The sequence below is a fragment of the Podarcis vaucheri genome (genome assembly GCF_965113315.1).
Source record: "Podarcis vaucheri genome assembly, chromosome: 15".
Lineage (NCBI taxonomy): Eukaryota > Metazoa > Chordata > Lepidosauria > Squamata > Lacertidae > Podarcis > Podarcis vaucheri.
This window is the reverse complement of record NC_138753.1, coordinates 20,031,985-20,049,942: the sequence shown is the minus strand read 5'-3', so window position 1 is coordinate 20,049,942 and position 17,958 is coordinate 20,031,985. Positions and strand designations below refer to the sequence as shown.

Genomic DNA, 17,958 nt, shown 5'->3' with positions numbered 1-17,958 from the left:
GGAGAGCTGCTGCCTGTCAGTGTTGACATTACTAAGCTAGGTGGGCCAAATGTCTGACTCTATATAAGGCAACTTCCTACATTCCTGTTCCCCTTGACCTTTTTATTATTATTTTTGATAATTTGGTGGAAAATGTCACTACAATCTTCTCTCTCTCTCTCTCTCTCTCTCTCTCTCTCTCTTATGGCACAATTCCCCCCAATCTTCCTCACAGCATCTTTCTAAGCATTTGGAAGTCAGTATCACATGCACCTCTTGATCTTTCTTTGTCTAGGCCAAAACTGACCAAACTCTTGCCATCTCTGGTTAAATGTTTTCCCATTGGTCGCCATAATACCCCCTGCCCTTCATTAAAAGATGCACAACTCCTTAAACAACAACAATAATGGTTTCTTTTTTTTAAAAAAGTATCACCTGTTTCTTGGTAAAATTTGCATATGTCACAACATGTTGTTCAAAACCCAGAAATTTCTTGACTGAATATAAAATATTCAAGTAGTGAAAATAGCCTTGAGGTGTTGGGTTGATTTCATACTGTTGCTATGGAGACGGTTGATAAGTATGGCTTCCAGTTTCTCACCCTTACATATTCCTGCCTTGGGTTTTAGGTATATACTGCATAATCAAAATAGGGAAGAGTGGGCTATAATTTGAACCAGGAATCGCCAGGCCTGTTATTTGTTTCTATTACCAGAATAATTCACATAGCTAGCAGAATTAGCACAACCAGGTATTTTCCCTTCTCTGCTTGCCAAGTGGATGAATATGTTTGATCTGCAGAATCTCTTTCTTTATGTATCAGTAACAAAGATCAAGGATCTTTGATCAAGGATCTAGTGGGATTTGCAGGGGCTTGGACTACATGCCCCTTGGTATCCATTCCAACTCCACAATTCTGTGATTCTATGAATGGTAGAGATGTGTAAGATGAGTTTTAGGTACATAAAATCTAAAATGGGGCACTCCTCCTTACAGCAGTTGCACTGGCCGCTGGTTTGTTTCTGGACACAATTCAAAGTGTTGGTTATGACCTACTGTCAGTCTTCAAGGAATTGACTCCCCCCCCCCTTGGTCATAGATTAGCAGAACAAAGGAAAAGGAGTCTTCTTACCAGTTAGAAACTTTAATACTCACAGCGAGAAAACAAAGAACCCCTCTCCTAGGAATGGCAGTGCTCTCAATGAAGAATTCCACCCCTTACTTCCCTAGTCACCCACGTCACTCCTACGTCTTGTAACTTGAGCTTATACCCTCTGTGCTTTCTGTTCTGCCACTTTCTCAGAAGAAGAAGAAAAAGAAGAAGAAGAAGAAGAAGAAGAGTTTGGATTTGATATCCCGCCTTTCACTCCCCTTCAGGAGTCTCAAAGCGGCTAACATTCTCCTTTCCCTTCCTCCCCCACAACAAACACTCTGTGAGGTGAGTGGGGCTGAGAGACTTCACAGAAGTGTGACTGGCCCAGGGTCACCCAGCAGCTGCATGTGGAGGAGCGGAGACACGAACCCGGTTTCCCAGATTACGTGACTACCGCTCTTAACCACTACACCACACTGGCTCAGCCCTTCTTGACCTTGGGGAGAGTGGATGAATGCTTTCCAGAGACAGTGACTCTGTTAACTCCTTCCCTCCCAGTGTTTCTTCTCCTACTGTTCCCCATTCAGTATTTCCCAGCTTCTGCCTTCTGAACTATGTCCCTCTGCAAGCCACTGTTCCAAATCTATAATGTCCTCCTGCTCCTGGGAAAATTCAGGATCCTTATCAGGGTCAGGGGGAGGGGGAGGCTCCCACCATTACTCCTCAGTCCAGCCATCCTCAGCATGCTCCCTTACACCTACAGAGCTTGGGTTCAGGCTATCAGAAGGACAATTATCTCCCTAGATGAGTCTGCTCAGACTTTGAGAACTTTTGGGGAAGCCTCTCTCTTGCCCTCACCACCTTTATAGGCAACTTTTGTGAGGAGTCAAGAGAGGACCTTATTGGTGGCTTTTCCCAGATTGTGGAACTCCCTCCTATGGGATGTTCAGCTGGCCCCTTCTCTGCTTTCCTGTTGCCAGCAGGTGAAGAAGACCTGTTTGTTCCAACAGTAATTGACTGTCATGGCAGGATGACTGTCATGGTCTTCTCAGGGTGAGTGTTGTGTTCTCTCTCTCTCTCTCTCTCTCTCTCTGTGTGTGTGTTTGTGTATGAAATGGTTTTAAGTATTTTCAGTGCCATATTTAATAGGGTTACTGATTTAATTGTGCATACATGTGTAGATAGATAGTGTTTTTAGTTTTATCTGTTTTAATTTATGCTGTGAGCCCGATTGGGTGCTGCACTGGAGAAAAGGGCAGGATATAAATTAAGTAAAAAATATAAATGAGCTTTCAGTAGCGCACCTTGCACACACTTGAAAGATACCCCCAGGTCTCTTCCCCCCCCCATAGAGGTTTTGGGAAATTCACCTCCCTATTTCTCCATATCTTTCTCTCCATATCTTTCTGCATGGCACAATACAGGCTAATGGAACAGTGTTGTTCCTTTACTTTAGACGGGTAAACTGCAAGGAGGAAGGATATAGCCCACCCTTGTTCAGCACCAGGATGTCTTCTCTCAATCTGCCATTTCACCCTTGCTCTGCTCTCGTGCAAGCTAATGAAGCAAAATTCTTCTATTAGTTTGGACCTGCGGGAGTAGGGTACCTTTCACGAGTGAAGTTAGTGATTATTCTCCAACTCCAATGTAACTGGGGGGGGGTGAAGAGTGGGGTTGAAATGCTTGCCTCTCTTTTAGCAAGTCTCCAAAGTTCTTTTATGAGCCTGGTTTGGAAGACGTTTGCTGGCATCTCTAGTAAATGGGGCACCTGGATGTGTGCATGGGAAGGGTCAATTGAAACCTTGGGCCAGTCAATATCTTTCAGCATGAACTAATAATGTACAGCCTTCTTAAACCTGTTGCCCTCTAGATGTCCTGGACAGCAACTCCCATCAGCCCCAGCCAGCACATCCCTAGCTTCCTTTAACAGGCACCTCTGGGTCCTCTGAAAAACAGTTCGACAACCACAGCAGCACAGCAAAGTCTGGCCTTTCTTGTTCTGCTGGAACCCAGTTCCATTCCATTCAGAATGTAGATTGGTCCCTTCAGACCTGGCAGGTTTTGGTTAGCTTTCATCATGAATAAGCTGTCTGCAGTTCCACGCTGAGCTGCTGGCTCTTTTTTACATGAGACTCGAGGACTGTCTTATGCACCCCAATGCACATTTTTAAATGTCTGCTGGGACGTATTGAAAAGCTGTTGTCTGGCAATGGACTAAATTCTCACCTATTGTCTGGAATAAAGCCAACAGGGATTAATTTCTTTAGAAGATTCCCCCCTCCCTTTTTTTAAGCAGGAGAAAATTATGGATTATTGTCTGGATTGTTGAGAGGACTTGGGCACCAGGAGGAACTACTGTTATAATTAAAAAGAGAGAGAAAGAGACTGAAATCCATAAACTGAGCTAGATGGGTGGGAGACAGCTGTTTGAGTTGGAACAGTGGGAATGGGAAATTGGTCCCTCTTTGGCATGTGAGAAGCAGTAATCTATGACTTTTTTTCTCCTCTGGGGTTTCAAACCATAAATGTTGGAGAGTGTGGAGTTATGCTATCCCCAAGCCAAGGAGATAAGTAACTATACCAGGGGTTGGCATACCTCGCCTGGGCCGGTTCACTCCAGCAGAGATCCCTCCGCGGGCCAGATTGTGCGCCCTTGATTTCTGACATTTGCGTAGATGTGATTTTCGGCATCTGCGTATGCGCAGATGCGGTTTCCAACACCACGGAAGTGAGTCTCCACACAGCTCTGTGCCGGTTTAGCGCAGTGGGTGGGGACTCGCCAAGCGGGCGGCTCAGTTGGGGGGCGGCTCAATGACCCCGTGGGCTGCTTGTGGCCCATGGGCCTTAGGTTGCCTACCCCTGAACTATGCAATCTTTAGAATACATCTGAAGGCAGCCCTGTATGGGGAAGCTTTTTAATGTTTTACTATGTTTTTATATATTGGACGTGGGTGGCGCTGTGGGTTAAACCACAGAGCCTAGGACTTGCTGATCAGAAGGTCAGCGGTTCGAATCCCCGCAACAGGGTGAGCTCCCGTTGCTCAGTCCCAGCTCCTGCCAACCTAGCAGTTCGAAAGCACGAAGTGCAAGTAGATAAATAGGTACTTGCTCCAGTGGGAAGGTAAACGGCGTTTCCATGTGCTGCTCTGGTTCGCCAGAAGCGGCTTAGTCATGCTGGCCACATGACCTGGAAGCTCTACGCCGGCTCCCTCGGCCAATAAAGCTAGATGAGCACTGCAACCCCAGAGTCAGTCACGACTGGACCTAATGGTCAGGGGTCCCTTTACCTTTTTATGTTTTTATATAGGGATGCGGGTGGCACTGTGGGTTAAATCACAGAGCCTAGGACTTGCTGATCTGAAGGTCGGTGGTTTGAATCCCCATGATGGGGTGAGCTTCCATTGCTAGGTCCCTGCTCCTGCCAACCTAGCAGTTCAAAAGCATGTCAAAGTGCAAATAGATGAATAGGTACCGCTCCGGCGGGAAGGTAAACGGTGTTTCCATGCACTGCTCTGGTTCGCCAGAAGCGGCTTAGTCATGCTGGCCACATGACCTGGAAGCTGTACGCCGGCTCCCTTGGCCAATAAAGCGAGATGAGTGCCGCAACCCCAGAGTCGGCCACGACTGGACCTAATGGTCAGGGGTCCCTTTACCTTTACCTTTTAATGTTTTTATATATGTTGGAAACTGCTCCGAGTGAGTGGGGCAACCCACTCAGATGTGCGGGCTATAAATATTGTCGTTGTTGTTGTAATTAAGTAGGACGCCCCTATTTTCATCAGAGAAATGTGGAAGGGTATGTCAGTGATGCTGCAGTGCTAGATATCTTGGCCTGCCCCCCTCCCCTCCTAAGATAATTTAGAGGCAGTGGTGCCTGATGCCTTTTAGGGAATGGTGGGCAGAAGGCAGGGAGTCTACTGACAGGTGGAGCCAGAGCCCATGAGAGGCAAAGCCAATTAATTCTTCTTTTGGCCTCATCCTTTCCCCTGAATGAAGGCATCACATCATTTACTTCTTCACACAGGAGGCAGTGAGGTCCACCAACTTGGGTGGCTTTAAAAAGGATTAGACAAATTCATGGAGGAGGAGGGAGCTACAAGTGGCTACCAGCCATGATGGTTACTGTCTGCCTTCATAGTCAGAGGCAACGATGTTTCTGAACACCAGTTGCTGGAAACCACAGAAGGGGAGAGAGCTCTTGTGCTTGTGGGTTTCCCTTTGTGGCATCTGATTGGCTACTGTGAGGGCAGGATCCTGGACTAGATGGGCCATGGGCCTGATCCAGCAGGCTCACCTTATGTTCTTATCAAGTTAAGGAGGAGGAAGCCAACAGCCAGTGCCTCCCCTTAAAGGATGAGCTGATAAGATGACCTTCTTCCCAGGCTGCTTAGGACTTCCAATAGCCAGCCCATGAATCATACTTGAAAAAGCACATGATACAATAAGGCAGCCTTCACCAATCTGATATCCTCCAGGTGTTCTGAACTACAACTCCCATCAGCCTCAGCCAGCACAGTCAGGCTGTGGGGCTAATGGTAGTTGCAGCCCAGGGTGTCTGAAAAGTGATAGGTTGGTGAAAGCTAGAGCAAGGGAGCCATGTACCATTTGAAGCTTTAGCACCAGCATTCTGCACCCACTGGAAGTTTTTGAGTGGTCTTCAAGGGCAACCCCACTCAGATGATGCTATAGGAGTCCAATCAAGATACAGTATAACGTAAGCATGTAAGACCAAGGTCTGCACTGAACAGTGCACTTCTCCTTTGAAGCTCCACTGCAGCTATAAGGGTAAAAATTATATATCAAGTTTCTAGTTAAGAGGGAAATCATTTTCTGGAGGCTTTTCTGCTTTATGACCCTGGACTTCAACCCACCCCTCCATTTTCATCTCCTGCCCCCACCCACCACCCATAAAATAAAACTGTCCTTTACTCGGCACGGAAGGGAACCTTATTAACCTGAAATATATTCTGGACAGGCAACCTGGGAGCCTTTAATAACATTTTAGTCTGCTGTCTCAGTGCTTAACGCCACAGCATTTTAAACATGTTTTTTTGGCTCAGGCTCCTTCCTGAAGTGCTTTTTAACAATATTTTAGCAGCCTAAGCTGTCTCAGGCGGCCAACGAACACTTGTTGCTGGAAATAACGTTTTCCTTGGTAACATCTCTGCATCATTGTGACATGTTTAACTTTTAAAAAATTGTTTTGTATGTGGCTTGTTTTTTAAATTGGAACCAGAAGATAAATTTTCAGATAAGGGGGCGTTGCTGGAACCCGTTTCCCTTCTCCCTCCCTTTCCCTCATTCCATCCCAGAATAAGCAGTGTGAAATAATCTGAGTGGAGCAACCAATGAGTGTTGGGAAGCAGCTTTTTTATATTTTTTTAACCTGCTTTAATTGCTTTTTGCCAGGGCTGGGGATATTTATGGGTTCGGAGATTGCCAAGTTATTTATTAGATGGAGGATCTGGGGATAGACTAATATAAATCACTTAGGCCTGTATTGAATATACCAGACACTCAGTAATTTAAAAAGCTTTAATAAAAATGCTAAAATATGAGACTTGTCTTTGGCTGTAATGAGACTCAGTTATCATGTTTTTATCAGCGATTTTAGGCCGTATTATTTTATATTTTGCACAAAGCAACGGGAATGTGGGCAGGGCCTTCTAAAGCAACCCAGCCATAACCTTGATTCTTCATCAGCGAAGGAAGACATAAGTTCTGGCTTGTGAGCATTGGAGGATTTTGACACATGCCTAAGTGCGCATACACGCGCACACACCAGTAGCATTAACAAATGCATATTTTCCAGCATGTCACAGAAGAAAACCAAGGCATACTTACAAAATGCAGGGATCAGTCTTTTTCTCTAGTCAGTGTCACTGTTGCCTATGATCCTTCCTAAGTCCTTTCCATCCTGTTACTGCATTATTCTCTATGTGTGCATTTTTACAAAAACAACAATACATATATAAACACATGTTGCGGGCATGTTTTCCCACTAAAAATCCACATTTGTGAATTTGCCCCCCCCCCAAATGCACACTTTAAAACACATTTAATCTCAAAACATGCATTTTTAATGTGTGGGTGTCTTTGAGCCAAGAACTGCAGAAATTGGAGAAGTACAAAAGGTAATTACTTTCTGCTTTGTGCTTTAGTCCTGCAGGTGCAAACCAGCTCAGTTCAAACTGGAATTTGCAAATAACATTCCTGCATAAAGCCACTCCCGACCTAAGGAGGGGGGGGAGTTGCGGGCTCATGCCCCCGTCTACATTCTCACGGGGCTGGCTCCTGCCCCGCGGGACTCAGGGATTCCCCACTCCGATTATTATTCATTACCGGGTGGTCATCCAATTGGGCGAGAACGACCTGGCTTACAGAAAGGGGGTGGACTTAATGTGGAATATTTTCAATGACCTGGAGGAGTTGCGGGCCTCTTATTCGAATCTGACAATTATCTGGTCATCTCTGCTTGAGAGGCGCTGTTGGCGGGACACCACAAATCCTGTGGCTTTGAATAAGTCCAGGAGGATCCTGGAGCGCTCGGTGGCGTGTAGAGTGGCTGCGATGGGTGGGCGGGTCATTGAGCACCCATGCATCCAGTTTAGCAAGGAAGCACTCTACTGCGGGGATGGCGTGCATCTATCCGATGCTGGTAACGATATTTGGCTGGCTGACATTTTTCAGGGGATCAGGGATTGGTTACAGGTCTGAGGGTATTGGTGGCGAGCTTGGCTCGTGTGGCGGTAGGCATTGGCAGGGGTATTGTTATGCAAATGAAGTCAGGGGGGGAGGAGCGCCATCACCTCCCCCAAATCTTGTAGTTCGTTAAAGGACTCGGGGGGGGGGGCGTCGCCTCGTCCGAAACCTACGGAGGCTAGGGCCTAAAGCGCGCTCCCGAGCGGTAACCCCTTGGGGAGCGCCTAGGGATGTGCATCTTGGGGGCTCCTCCTGTTGGTGCTTAACCCTTCCCGGTTAGACTGGATAGTCTGTTAGGGCCAATGCCTAAAGCCAATACCACTCTTACCTGTAATCAATAAAGTTGTGGCCATTTTCGCCCATTAACCTAAATTCTGGTGTCCGGTGTCTTTATTTACTCCACCTGTGGGAGGGGGCGGGAATTGCCACGCAACCGCTACTTACCAATGACCTTGGCTCACTCCATCTCTGTGCATAGTGGGAGACTCTTGTCTGTTTGCTTTGCAATATGTTCATGGACTATCCACTAATTTTAAAACCAAGAGTTGGATTGTTTGATGGGTTAAAGATATAATTCAGAGGTAGGGGACCTCAGACATGGGGGCTGAATGTGGGCTTCCAGGCCTCTCTGTGTGGCCCCTGGGTCTGCCCCCCATGCAAAACCCCACTCAGGCCTTGTTTTGCATCCTCCTTGAGTGCTTTTGCTTGGCTACAATGCACTTTTGAACTCTAGTAATGCTTTTTGATTGCCTAGGTGTTGGATAGAGAGTGAAGTGTGAATGTGGTATGTAGCCTTCATAAAGCTGTTCAGTATGGAATGTGCCGCCATAGCTGAAAAATACCCCCCCCCCCCCAGTATAAGGCAAGCATCCGAACTTGTGGCCTGGCTTTTCTCAGGCATCCTTTTGTACAGATCTAAAGCACATAGTAAGAATCTGAGACTTCGAGCATGTTCACACCATATGTTCAAAGCACAGTGTTATCACTTTAGATTGTTATGGCTTTCCTCCAAAGAGTTATGGGATCTGTAGTTTTTTTCAGGCTGCTAAGAGGGGCTAGGAGACACTTAGCTGCTTCCAGAAGTGTAGTCCCAGAGTCGTTTAATTGTCAACCTCTCTTCACAGGGAACTCTGGGAAATGTAGTTCAGCAAAGGGAATGGGGTATTTGTGTGTGTGTCCTAATCTAAGATTACCAGATGTCCCTGTTTCCTGGGGACAGCCCCCAGATTTACAAATCAGTCCCCATACAAAATCCATTGAAGTTGAAAAGTGTCCCTGGATTCATTGAAAAAAAAATTGGTAACCTTATCCCAGGCATAGGCAAACTTGGCCCTCCCGATGTTTTGGGACTACAACTCTCATGATCCCTAGCTAACTGGACCCGTGGTCAGGGATGATGGGAATTGTAGTCCCAAAACATCTGGAAGGCTGAGTTTGCCTATGCCTGCCTTATCCTAATCCCTCTCAGCACACTTGACAAACTACAACTCCCAGAACCCTTTGGAGGAAGTCATGTTTAAAGTGGAATCATAGGGCTTTCAACGAAAGTGGCCTTTAAGCCTTTCTTTAAAAAAAAACAAAAAAACTGTTCCAACCATCAACCATATTATATAATGAATAATGCAACGTCAGAAAAGCAAAGTGGAATGTGGAGGTGTCATTGTGACAGATGCTCCTTCTCCAGCCCATCTCTCCTGACCCAGCAGGCCAAACTCCTACTGAGCAAGGGTTGCTGACACACAGAGATGCTCAGATGGTACTCAGGGCTCGCCTCCACCTTGCCTTGCTTTGCCTCGCCTCTCCCTCTCCTCACCTCCTAATCAGCGGGAGACCTGTTCTAGGGAAGAGCAGGACTATGTGGGAGAAGGAAGAGGATGTGCATGGGTGGTTGCCAGGCAACAACCCATACATGTTTTCATCAATTTCTTCCCTCCCTCCCCTAGCACTGGGTCATCATCACTGTGCCTGGACTGTGGATGGGACCAGGACGTCCAGATTCAGAGGGCCGTGGCGGGTGGGGGGGGCTTTGACGCTCCCGCAGGGGAGGGGAAGAGTGGCATGTTCACCTTGTAGCACAGGAATAGCACCCGGTACCTTCCTCAGCATTTCACAGAGAAATGTAAGGAGGCCATGCTTTCTAGCAGCACTATTTCAGTGGTGATTAAATCAGCTTCCGTCCTGTTATTCCACGTTGCTGAAGGCTCTGTTTGTTATTCAGAGTATTTTTAGCTCACCCTTCAGTTTTGTTCAACAGCTGGGGTAGCTCAGTTGGTAGACCGTGAGACGCTCAATCTTGGTTGTGAGTTTGAGGCCCATGCTGGGCAAAACATTCCTGCATCACAGGGGGTTGGACTAGATGACCCTCGTGGTCCCTTTCAACTCTACAGTTCTATGATTTCCAGGGCAGTTTATAATCCACCCCCCTACACACACACACACACACACACACACACACACACACACAATGAATAAAATAAAATAACATGTAAATACGATAAGCTAACATAAAAGCAGCAAAGAACAGTCAGGAAGATTAAAACTGCACGTAAAAAACTTAATGAAGTATAAAGTTCTCTTCCCCTAGTGCTCAAAAGGCAATAAATAGGGTAAGCAGCAGGGAAGACTCTTTGGTGATGGCCCCTGCTGGAGCCACACAAACCGATTTAAGATCTTAATGTATCTGTAGGAATGTGAAGTTAACTCTGCCTATATTTTGCTTCCCTTCTCAACTTAATTATTTTCTTTATTTATTACATTTGTCTCCTGCTTTTCCTCCAAGGAGCTCAATGTGACATGAATGGTTCTCCCTGTTTTATCCTCACAACAACTCTGTGAGGTGGGTTAGGTTGAGAGGCAGAGACTGGCGAAGGTCACCCAGTGAGTTTCATGGCTGGGTGGGGATTTGAACCCAAGCCTCCCAGGCCTTGAACTAATGTGAGAAGACATTGTGGTTTTGTCTCCCCACCCCACTTCCCTGTACTCCACTCTGCAGGTTATCATGATTAGATGGATTTAAACACCATGCGCTGATGTGATCATGTTTGCACCATGATTTTGTTCTTTGATTTAATCCATGTGCACATGCACTCATGCATATCTGTAACTAGCAATGTTTTTGTTTTTTTTAAAGAGATGTGCCACATTGCACATGTGTAGTGGTCTGAACACAGGGAATTAAAATTAAATAAAATAAATATAGAAAAAAAGAGCTATTTGTTAACCCTTTGGAGCTGATCTGCAAACAGATCCAGCCCATTCAGAACCCCCAAATTTGGGGCAGAGATTCAGATGAGAGTTTTGTGAGCAACCCTGTGTGAAACCCGTGCACCTCGTGTGCATTAAATATGGGGAAAGCTGCGAACAAAGCTATGAATACGCATGCTGAGAGATGCTCGGGAAACAATCATTATAAACCACCGGAGCACAGCTTGAGTGGTTTGTGATGTCACTAGAATCATGGCGTGTATTTATATCCTTGCAATTCACAATAATTTGTTCTCATTCCCTATCATCTCCTTTCACAAAATACAACATAGGGGAGAAAAGCAATCATAAATAGAATGGGATCTGATCTGACATGACATGATATAATGTATTATCTAAGTGGGGGCATTCAGAAGGGGAATTCAAGAGCTGCGGCCCATCAGCACAGGTACAGCTTGATGTGCCACAATACAGAGATGTTGCCTGCGATTTGCATTTTTTCCAAGCCTTTGTCTCTACGTTATTATTTTGCTCACTGTAAAGAGCCAGATCTTGGGCACTACCCAGCTTAACAGATATGCTAGGGTAAATTTCTCTGCTTGCATATTAGAACTTCCCCTGCCTCTCTTTTCTCCATGTGCTCCCTTGCCCCCTCCTTCCCCACTCAGATCCACTCAGGAGGGTTGGGGGGGGGACCCAGAACAAATGTAAGTGGGGGGGATCTTACTATGTGCTTTAAAGGTAAAGGGACCCCTGACCATTAGGTCCAGTCATGGCCGACTCTGGGGTTGCGGCACTCATCTTGCTATATTGGCCGAGAGAGCCAGCGTACAGCTTCTGGGTCATGTGGCCAGCACGACTAAGCCACTTCTGGTGAACCAGAGCAGTGCACGGAAACGCCGTTTACCTTCCTGCTGGAGCGGTACCTATTTATCTACTTGCACTTTGATGTGCTTTTGAACTGCTAGGTTGGCAGGAGCAGGGACCGAGCAACGGGAGCTCACCCCATTACGGGGATTCGAACCGCCAACCTTCTGATCGGCAAGTCCTAGGCTTTGTGGTTTAACCCACAGCGCCACCCGCATCCCACTATATGCTTTAGGCCTATATAAAAGTTATCTTCAGAGTGCCTGTGATAAGCTGGGGACACAGACGGGGACGTTTGATTTAAACAATGGTTGGGGAACCTTTTTCCATCTAGAGGGCCACATTTCCTCCATAGCAACCTTCTGGGGGCCACATGCACATGCCCTCAACACTTACACATCCCTCTTTGTCCACCAGGCAAGCGAGAAGCATTGTCAGAGTTCAAGAGCACATTCTAGCCAGTACGAAGAAGGAGGTTGCAAAGCAAGGCTGGTGTGGGTTGTGGTCTGGGGAGGCTCCCAACAGCCAGGTAGAAGCCAGGAAGTCTGCCCCAGGTGTCAGGTTTCCCATTGCTGAATTTTATCTGTAACCTAATGATTTGGGGAGGGACGTGGGTGGCGCTGTGGGTAAAACCTCAGCGCCTAGGACTTGCTGGTCGCATGGTCGGCGGTTCAAATCCCCGCGGCAGGGTGAGCTCCCGTCGTTCGGTCCCAGCTCCTGCCCACCTAGCAGTTCGAAAGCACAATTAAGTGCAAGTAAACAAATAGGTACCGCTTTCTAGCGGGAAGGTAAATGGCGTTTCGTGTGCTGCTCTGGTGCCGGTTTGCCGGAGCAGCTTTGTCACGCTGGCCACGTGACCCGGAAGTGTCTGCGGACAGTGCTGGCTCCTGGCCTATAGAGTGAGATGAGCGCACAACCCTAGAGTCTGTCAAGACTGGCCAGTACGGGCAGGGGTACCTTTACCTTTACCTAATGATTTGGGGGTGGGAGAGGAGTTTCATCTGCAGCCAAAATTCCTTCTACTAGCAGGTTTATTTAGCTGCATAGCTCTTCTACCATAGATCTTCTACCAAGATCATAGTGACAGAAGGGCACACATCTAACCCACCATCTTTCCTTTTTGATTCTGGGGCTGATGCAATATTCAATACATCATCATAGAATTGCTGGGAGCCTAGCGAACCATTGTGTCCAGCTTCCTCTTTGCTGCAGGCAACCCAGACTCAGAGCACCCCCAGCAGACATCTGTCCAGCTTCTTGCTTTGACTCCAAGACCCATCATCCCCAACATCAAGAGAGAAGCATGTCAGCTACTACTGACCCAAACAAGAAACATGATTTAATTAATGGAGGAAACAAGCACGAAACATTTGGCTTCCCTTGACTCTTTTGAGTTAGAAAACCATCCAAAATCAACCCCTGATTTTTAAACTAAAGGCTGTCACGTGTCTCTTTGCTGCTGTTCTCTCAGGAACCTGTGTGTTTTGTTTAAGTTTTGGACAGATCTGTCTTGCAGTCCATACTTGAATTCCTTAGACATGGGGAGCATTAATTGTGTCTTTATTCCAGAATCAGTGCTCTGAGTCTGCATAAGGTAGTGTTTATGGTTTCTACTCTCTGTGCCATAGTCCTGATCCCTACATTGCTATATACAGGGTCGGCCCACCCATGAGGCAAGGTGGGGTTGCTGCCTCAGCTGGCAGTATTCACTGGGGTAGCAAATCCCAATGCCAATCTTTCTTTCTCTCTTTGTTCCTGATGTAGATCTTCCCTCACCCCTTCTTCCCTGGCGGCGAGGGCAGCACAAGTTTGGGGTCCATCTTAGATGTCAAAATGTCTTGGGCCAGCCCAGCTTACATAGCACAAGGGAGGGACTAACTCAGCCTACAACTCCTTCTTGAAACTTTGTCTACATTGAAATACTTTATTGTCACTTGTACAACTTGTATACAGTGAGATTACACGATCACCCCCCCACTCACCTCTCTTAGTCTTAATTCCCCTCGTTTATTGACGCACACCCACCAACCCAAAAGTCAGTTGCCCTGACTCTACATAAAGACCTCATGGCTACAACACAAGCCTAGTTTGTGTGCCCACATCTGTGTTTGTTTAATATATTTCCTTGTTCCTCTCACCAACTGTTTTCTGTAACATCTCCCCTAGCAAAGAGGTCTGGAGGACTTGAAAGCTGACCACACTTTGGTGTTATTTGGGCTGATTCCAAGAAATGCATTGCTTAACTGTGAACTTTGATATTTTCTTGTTCTTGTGGACCAACACAGCCAACTTTGCATGCAATGTACAGCCAATTAGCATCCTGGCTTCATTTGGAATTGTACACTGAATCTATTCTCCTCTCTTCTGAGTACAGGCAGTAGAATTAAGTGCAAAAAGTTGTTGAGTCATGCACCAGACCATTAGGTCTGCATGTGGATTGAGAGGTTGTTTATTTTTCTCTCTCTTTTTAGAAAACAAATACTATTTTCACTAATGTACAGTGGTACCTCTGGTTATGAACTTAATTCATTCCGGAGGTCCATTCTTTTCCTGAGGCGCGCTTCCGCTAATGGGGTCTCCTGCTGCTCACACGCCTCTGGCATGCAATTTCCTGGGGCAAAAGTTTGCAACCAGGAGCAGCTACTTCTGGGTTAGCAGAGTTCGTAACCCAAAGCATTTGTAACCAGAAGTGTTCGTAACCAGAGGTACCATTGTATGCATTGGGGGGGCATGCTGTAGTTGCTAGGGGAAGTGCATCACAAAATTTGGCATTCTGTGGATTTTGAAGGACAATTGTCCCTTGGTTTGCATCTTGGCTCAGGACATGTGAATTAGGTTGTTTCACTGTGAACTGAGTGAATTTCTCCCCTGTCCCTCGGGGTACCTAACGTGGTCTCCTCCAGATGTTGTGGCCTCAACCAGCACAAGATGATGGGAATTACAGTCCTGTGGCATCTGGAGGGCAGCATGTTGGCTACCCTTGCTCTGCGGAGTTGTGATACTCCTGTACGAAGGTGAAATCCAATAACTTGCATCTCTTAAAAAAGGGTCACACCTGAGATCCCCTCCCTAATCTTCTGCGCCAGGAGGTGGCTGCTATCGAGTGCTTTTGTCTGTGTCCCCTATCAGAGCTGGCTTGCTCTTCACCTTGCCTGTGGTGATGCTGGACTTTATCTTCCATGTCTGAACTTGTAATCCTGGATTATCTCCTTCATTTAAATATACACCTCAAACTTGTTCAGTCGTGCAGAGTTCTCGATGCGGCTCTATCCATGGACTTTGGTTTCAGCCCGGAGGGGGAACCCACCTTCCCCCTCAACAAGATTCTTATTCCTTTCTACGGCCGTCATGATGTGAATGTGAGATACCAAGGACATAATAACTTCCATAGCAACCAACTGTGAAGACACAAACAAGAGATTATGATTCAGGTGGGGAATAAACAGCGGAGACGCAGATGAATCCTTGAAGAACATGTTTTCGCGCCAGTGTCCTTTGTAATAAAGAACCACTGAACAGAAATATAGGGGAAATGTAGATTCAAAAGGGCTGAATCATTTCTCTCCATAGGTTGTTTTTCAGCTTTCCACAAGACATCAGCTGTCCTTTAAATATGCTGCGCGCTATATTGCCAGGAGCAGACTAACAGATTGAAAGCTAAAGTCTCTCTCCCCCTTCCTTCCTTCCTTCCTTCCCTCCCCCAAATCTTTCGAGATATTTTAAAATGCTTTTAATTCCTTCCCTCAAAAGGCAAGGTGTATGGTTGGGGTGGAGGGGATACTGTAAAAGGAAAAGGGTGAAAAGGAACTCAACTTTTAGAAGACATTCACATTGACAGCTGTGTGCTATTTTGTAGAACTGTATCACTGAATCTGTATAGAGTCTAGATTGGGGGTGGAATCTGTTCCCCCCAGAAGCTCAGCCCCAGCTGTAAGCTTGGAGTGTATAGAAGCAATGTTCACAGTTCTATGGACTGAGGATTGCAGAAGCCCCCAAAATATCACATATCCATGTGTTCCTGATTCTTTGCAGCACATTTTCAGGCCTCTGGTGTTCATTGCCAACATCAAATAGACAGAGGGAGGGTTGGAATCTTAAATACAGAGGGGATGTTGGATATCAGACACTTTGAGTTTGTTTCCACCCAAAGGTCCAGTTAGACTCTCCACTATGTAGTTACCTGGTTGCTGGTGTGTCATGACAGGGCCTCCTGCACAGTGGCTCCCATTTGTAGAATGCCCTCCCTAGTGAAGTGTGTCTGTCTCCCGTGCTATTAATCTTTAGGGAGAATCCAAACACAATCCTGTTTGACTGGGTTTCTGGTAGCTCAAAGATTTGTTCCTGGCAATCGTGAAATTATTTGCTGTGAGAGCAGGTGATAGCTTTTTAAGAAGTTTTTAGATGATTGCTTTTAATCTGTTCTCAGAAGTTTTAATTGTTTTGTGTTATTGCCCTTTTGGATGCCCTCAAAGGTGCCTGTACTGTGCATTTGCTATTCCAGCATAATATTGTAAAGTGGTAAGCTGGAGTCCTGAAAGCTTTAATCGTATTCTGCTAGGGTCAGCACTAGTGCAGGAATGCAAAAGAGAAAGCTCCTAACCTATGACTGACAAGTGGTTGTCTTCTTGACCCCAGCTGGTTAAGTCAAATGCTTTGACTTTGACAGGCAGGGTCACAAGACTACAGCTGCACCTGCAGTCTCATAACTCATCCCTGACCCTTAGGGGAGGTCCTTGGGGACCTCTGAAGTGTGGTTCACAAGGGAACGAGCAATGCACCAATTATCTTCCTCAGCAGGATACAGACTATGAACATGAGAGCTGGAAGCACTGTGAGAGGAACCCAGAGGAGATAAAGAGACCCGGGGGGGGGGGGGAGAGAGAGAGAGAAGCGTCCCAGGATGGTGCAATGTGTCAACCAACTACAGCTCCCAGAGGTTCCTGCTGCTGTCATTCCTAGGAAGGAATTCTTAGCAATCAAATTGGCAAATGAATAATCATTGCTGGCTTTATGCTTTATTCTTGCTGTGCATTAATATGATCTTGTAGCTTTACATCTAATTCTTGTTGTGACTGTCGACTTCACCCATAAATGTGCTTGTTGCCCCTGAATAATAAAAAAAAAAGCAGCTGCCCTTTGCAGAACAGGGTTTGGGCAAGATAGTCTAATTTCCCCAAATTCAGCCTGGGATTGGAAGGGCTTACCCATAAGTAGCATCAGAATTCGTTTACAACAGGTATTCATTCCTTCCCACCTTTCTTCTTGCAGTTCCTCCACAGATTATAAACATCACGTCAGACATCACCGTCAATGAAGGCAGCAGCGTCACCCTTTTGTGCTTGGCCTTTGGGAGACCAGAACCAACAGTCACATGGAAGCACCTGTCTGGCAGCAAAGGTAAGGTCTTGCCCAAATTTGGAGATGGGGAATTCCTACCTGAGAAACCAGGGCTGAATACAGAACGTGGTGGAAGGGACCACTGTTGAGTTGTGAGGGGTTGGAGGGCAAGAGTAAAAAAAAAAAAGGGCTTGACGAGTGCTTTTTGTGTGAACAGCCTGGGTGCGTGTGTGGGTGACCTTTTTCTAGAATAGAGTGCTTTCCACCTTTTAGCTGGTGTACGGCGTTGCAGCCAGTCAGCCGAGCCTCAACAGTTTTCTGGAGTAAGGGAGAGATACGCTGCCTCACCCCTCCTCCCCGCACATCACAGCCGGTCATGTCATCTGTGCTGGGGACAGCCCCAGCCAATCTGTGACCAGGGTGGGTGTGGCCACGGACCATTTAATTTCTGGTCGGCCGGCCGGCTCCCTCTTCCTTGCTTCTTCGTCAGATCACCCTACCCACCCACCCTCTTTTCATGCTTCGCTCTGATATGACCTTGCTATGGCAGTTGTCGGTTGCCATGTTGTTAGGGCTGGGTAGGATTTTCTTCCACTTGGCAAATTGGCACTGGCCATTTGGTTTTCGCCTACCTAGTAGAAATTGTCACAACTTTTGTACAGTTAGGCATTGGGTAAGCCTTTGTCAGGTTGGAGGGGAGGTTGTTGCCTCGCCTGCCCCTCCTCAGTAAGGGTATCCTGTTAAAGGGTGTGAATACTGTCTGAATCCTGGACGTG

The 17,958-nt window shown here is 46.6% G+C and overlaps 1 protein-coding gene across 4 annotated transcripts in view; it reads left to right on the top strand.

Moving 5' to 3' along the window:
* Positions 1-17,958, top strand: part of LOC309520092 (opioid-binding protein/cell adhesion molecule homolog) — a 744,782-nt gene that overhangs the window by 636,770 nt on the left and 90,054 nt on the right. For all 4 annotated transcript variants that reach the window (XM_082201530.1, XM_082201532.1, XM_082201529.1 and 1 more), the window contains one exon: positions 17,114-17,242. In XM_082201530.1, the coding sequence (XP_082057656.1) occupies positions 17,114-17,242 (129 nt within the window). The remainder of the gene's footprint in view (positions 1-17,113; positions 17,243-17,958) is intronic.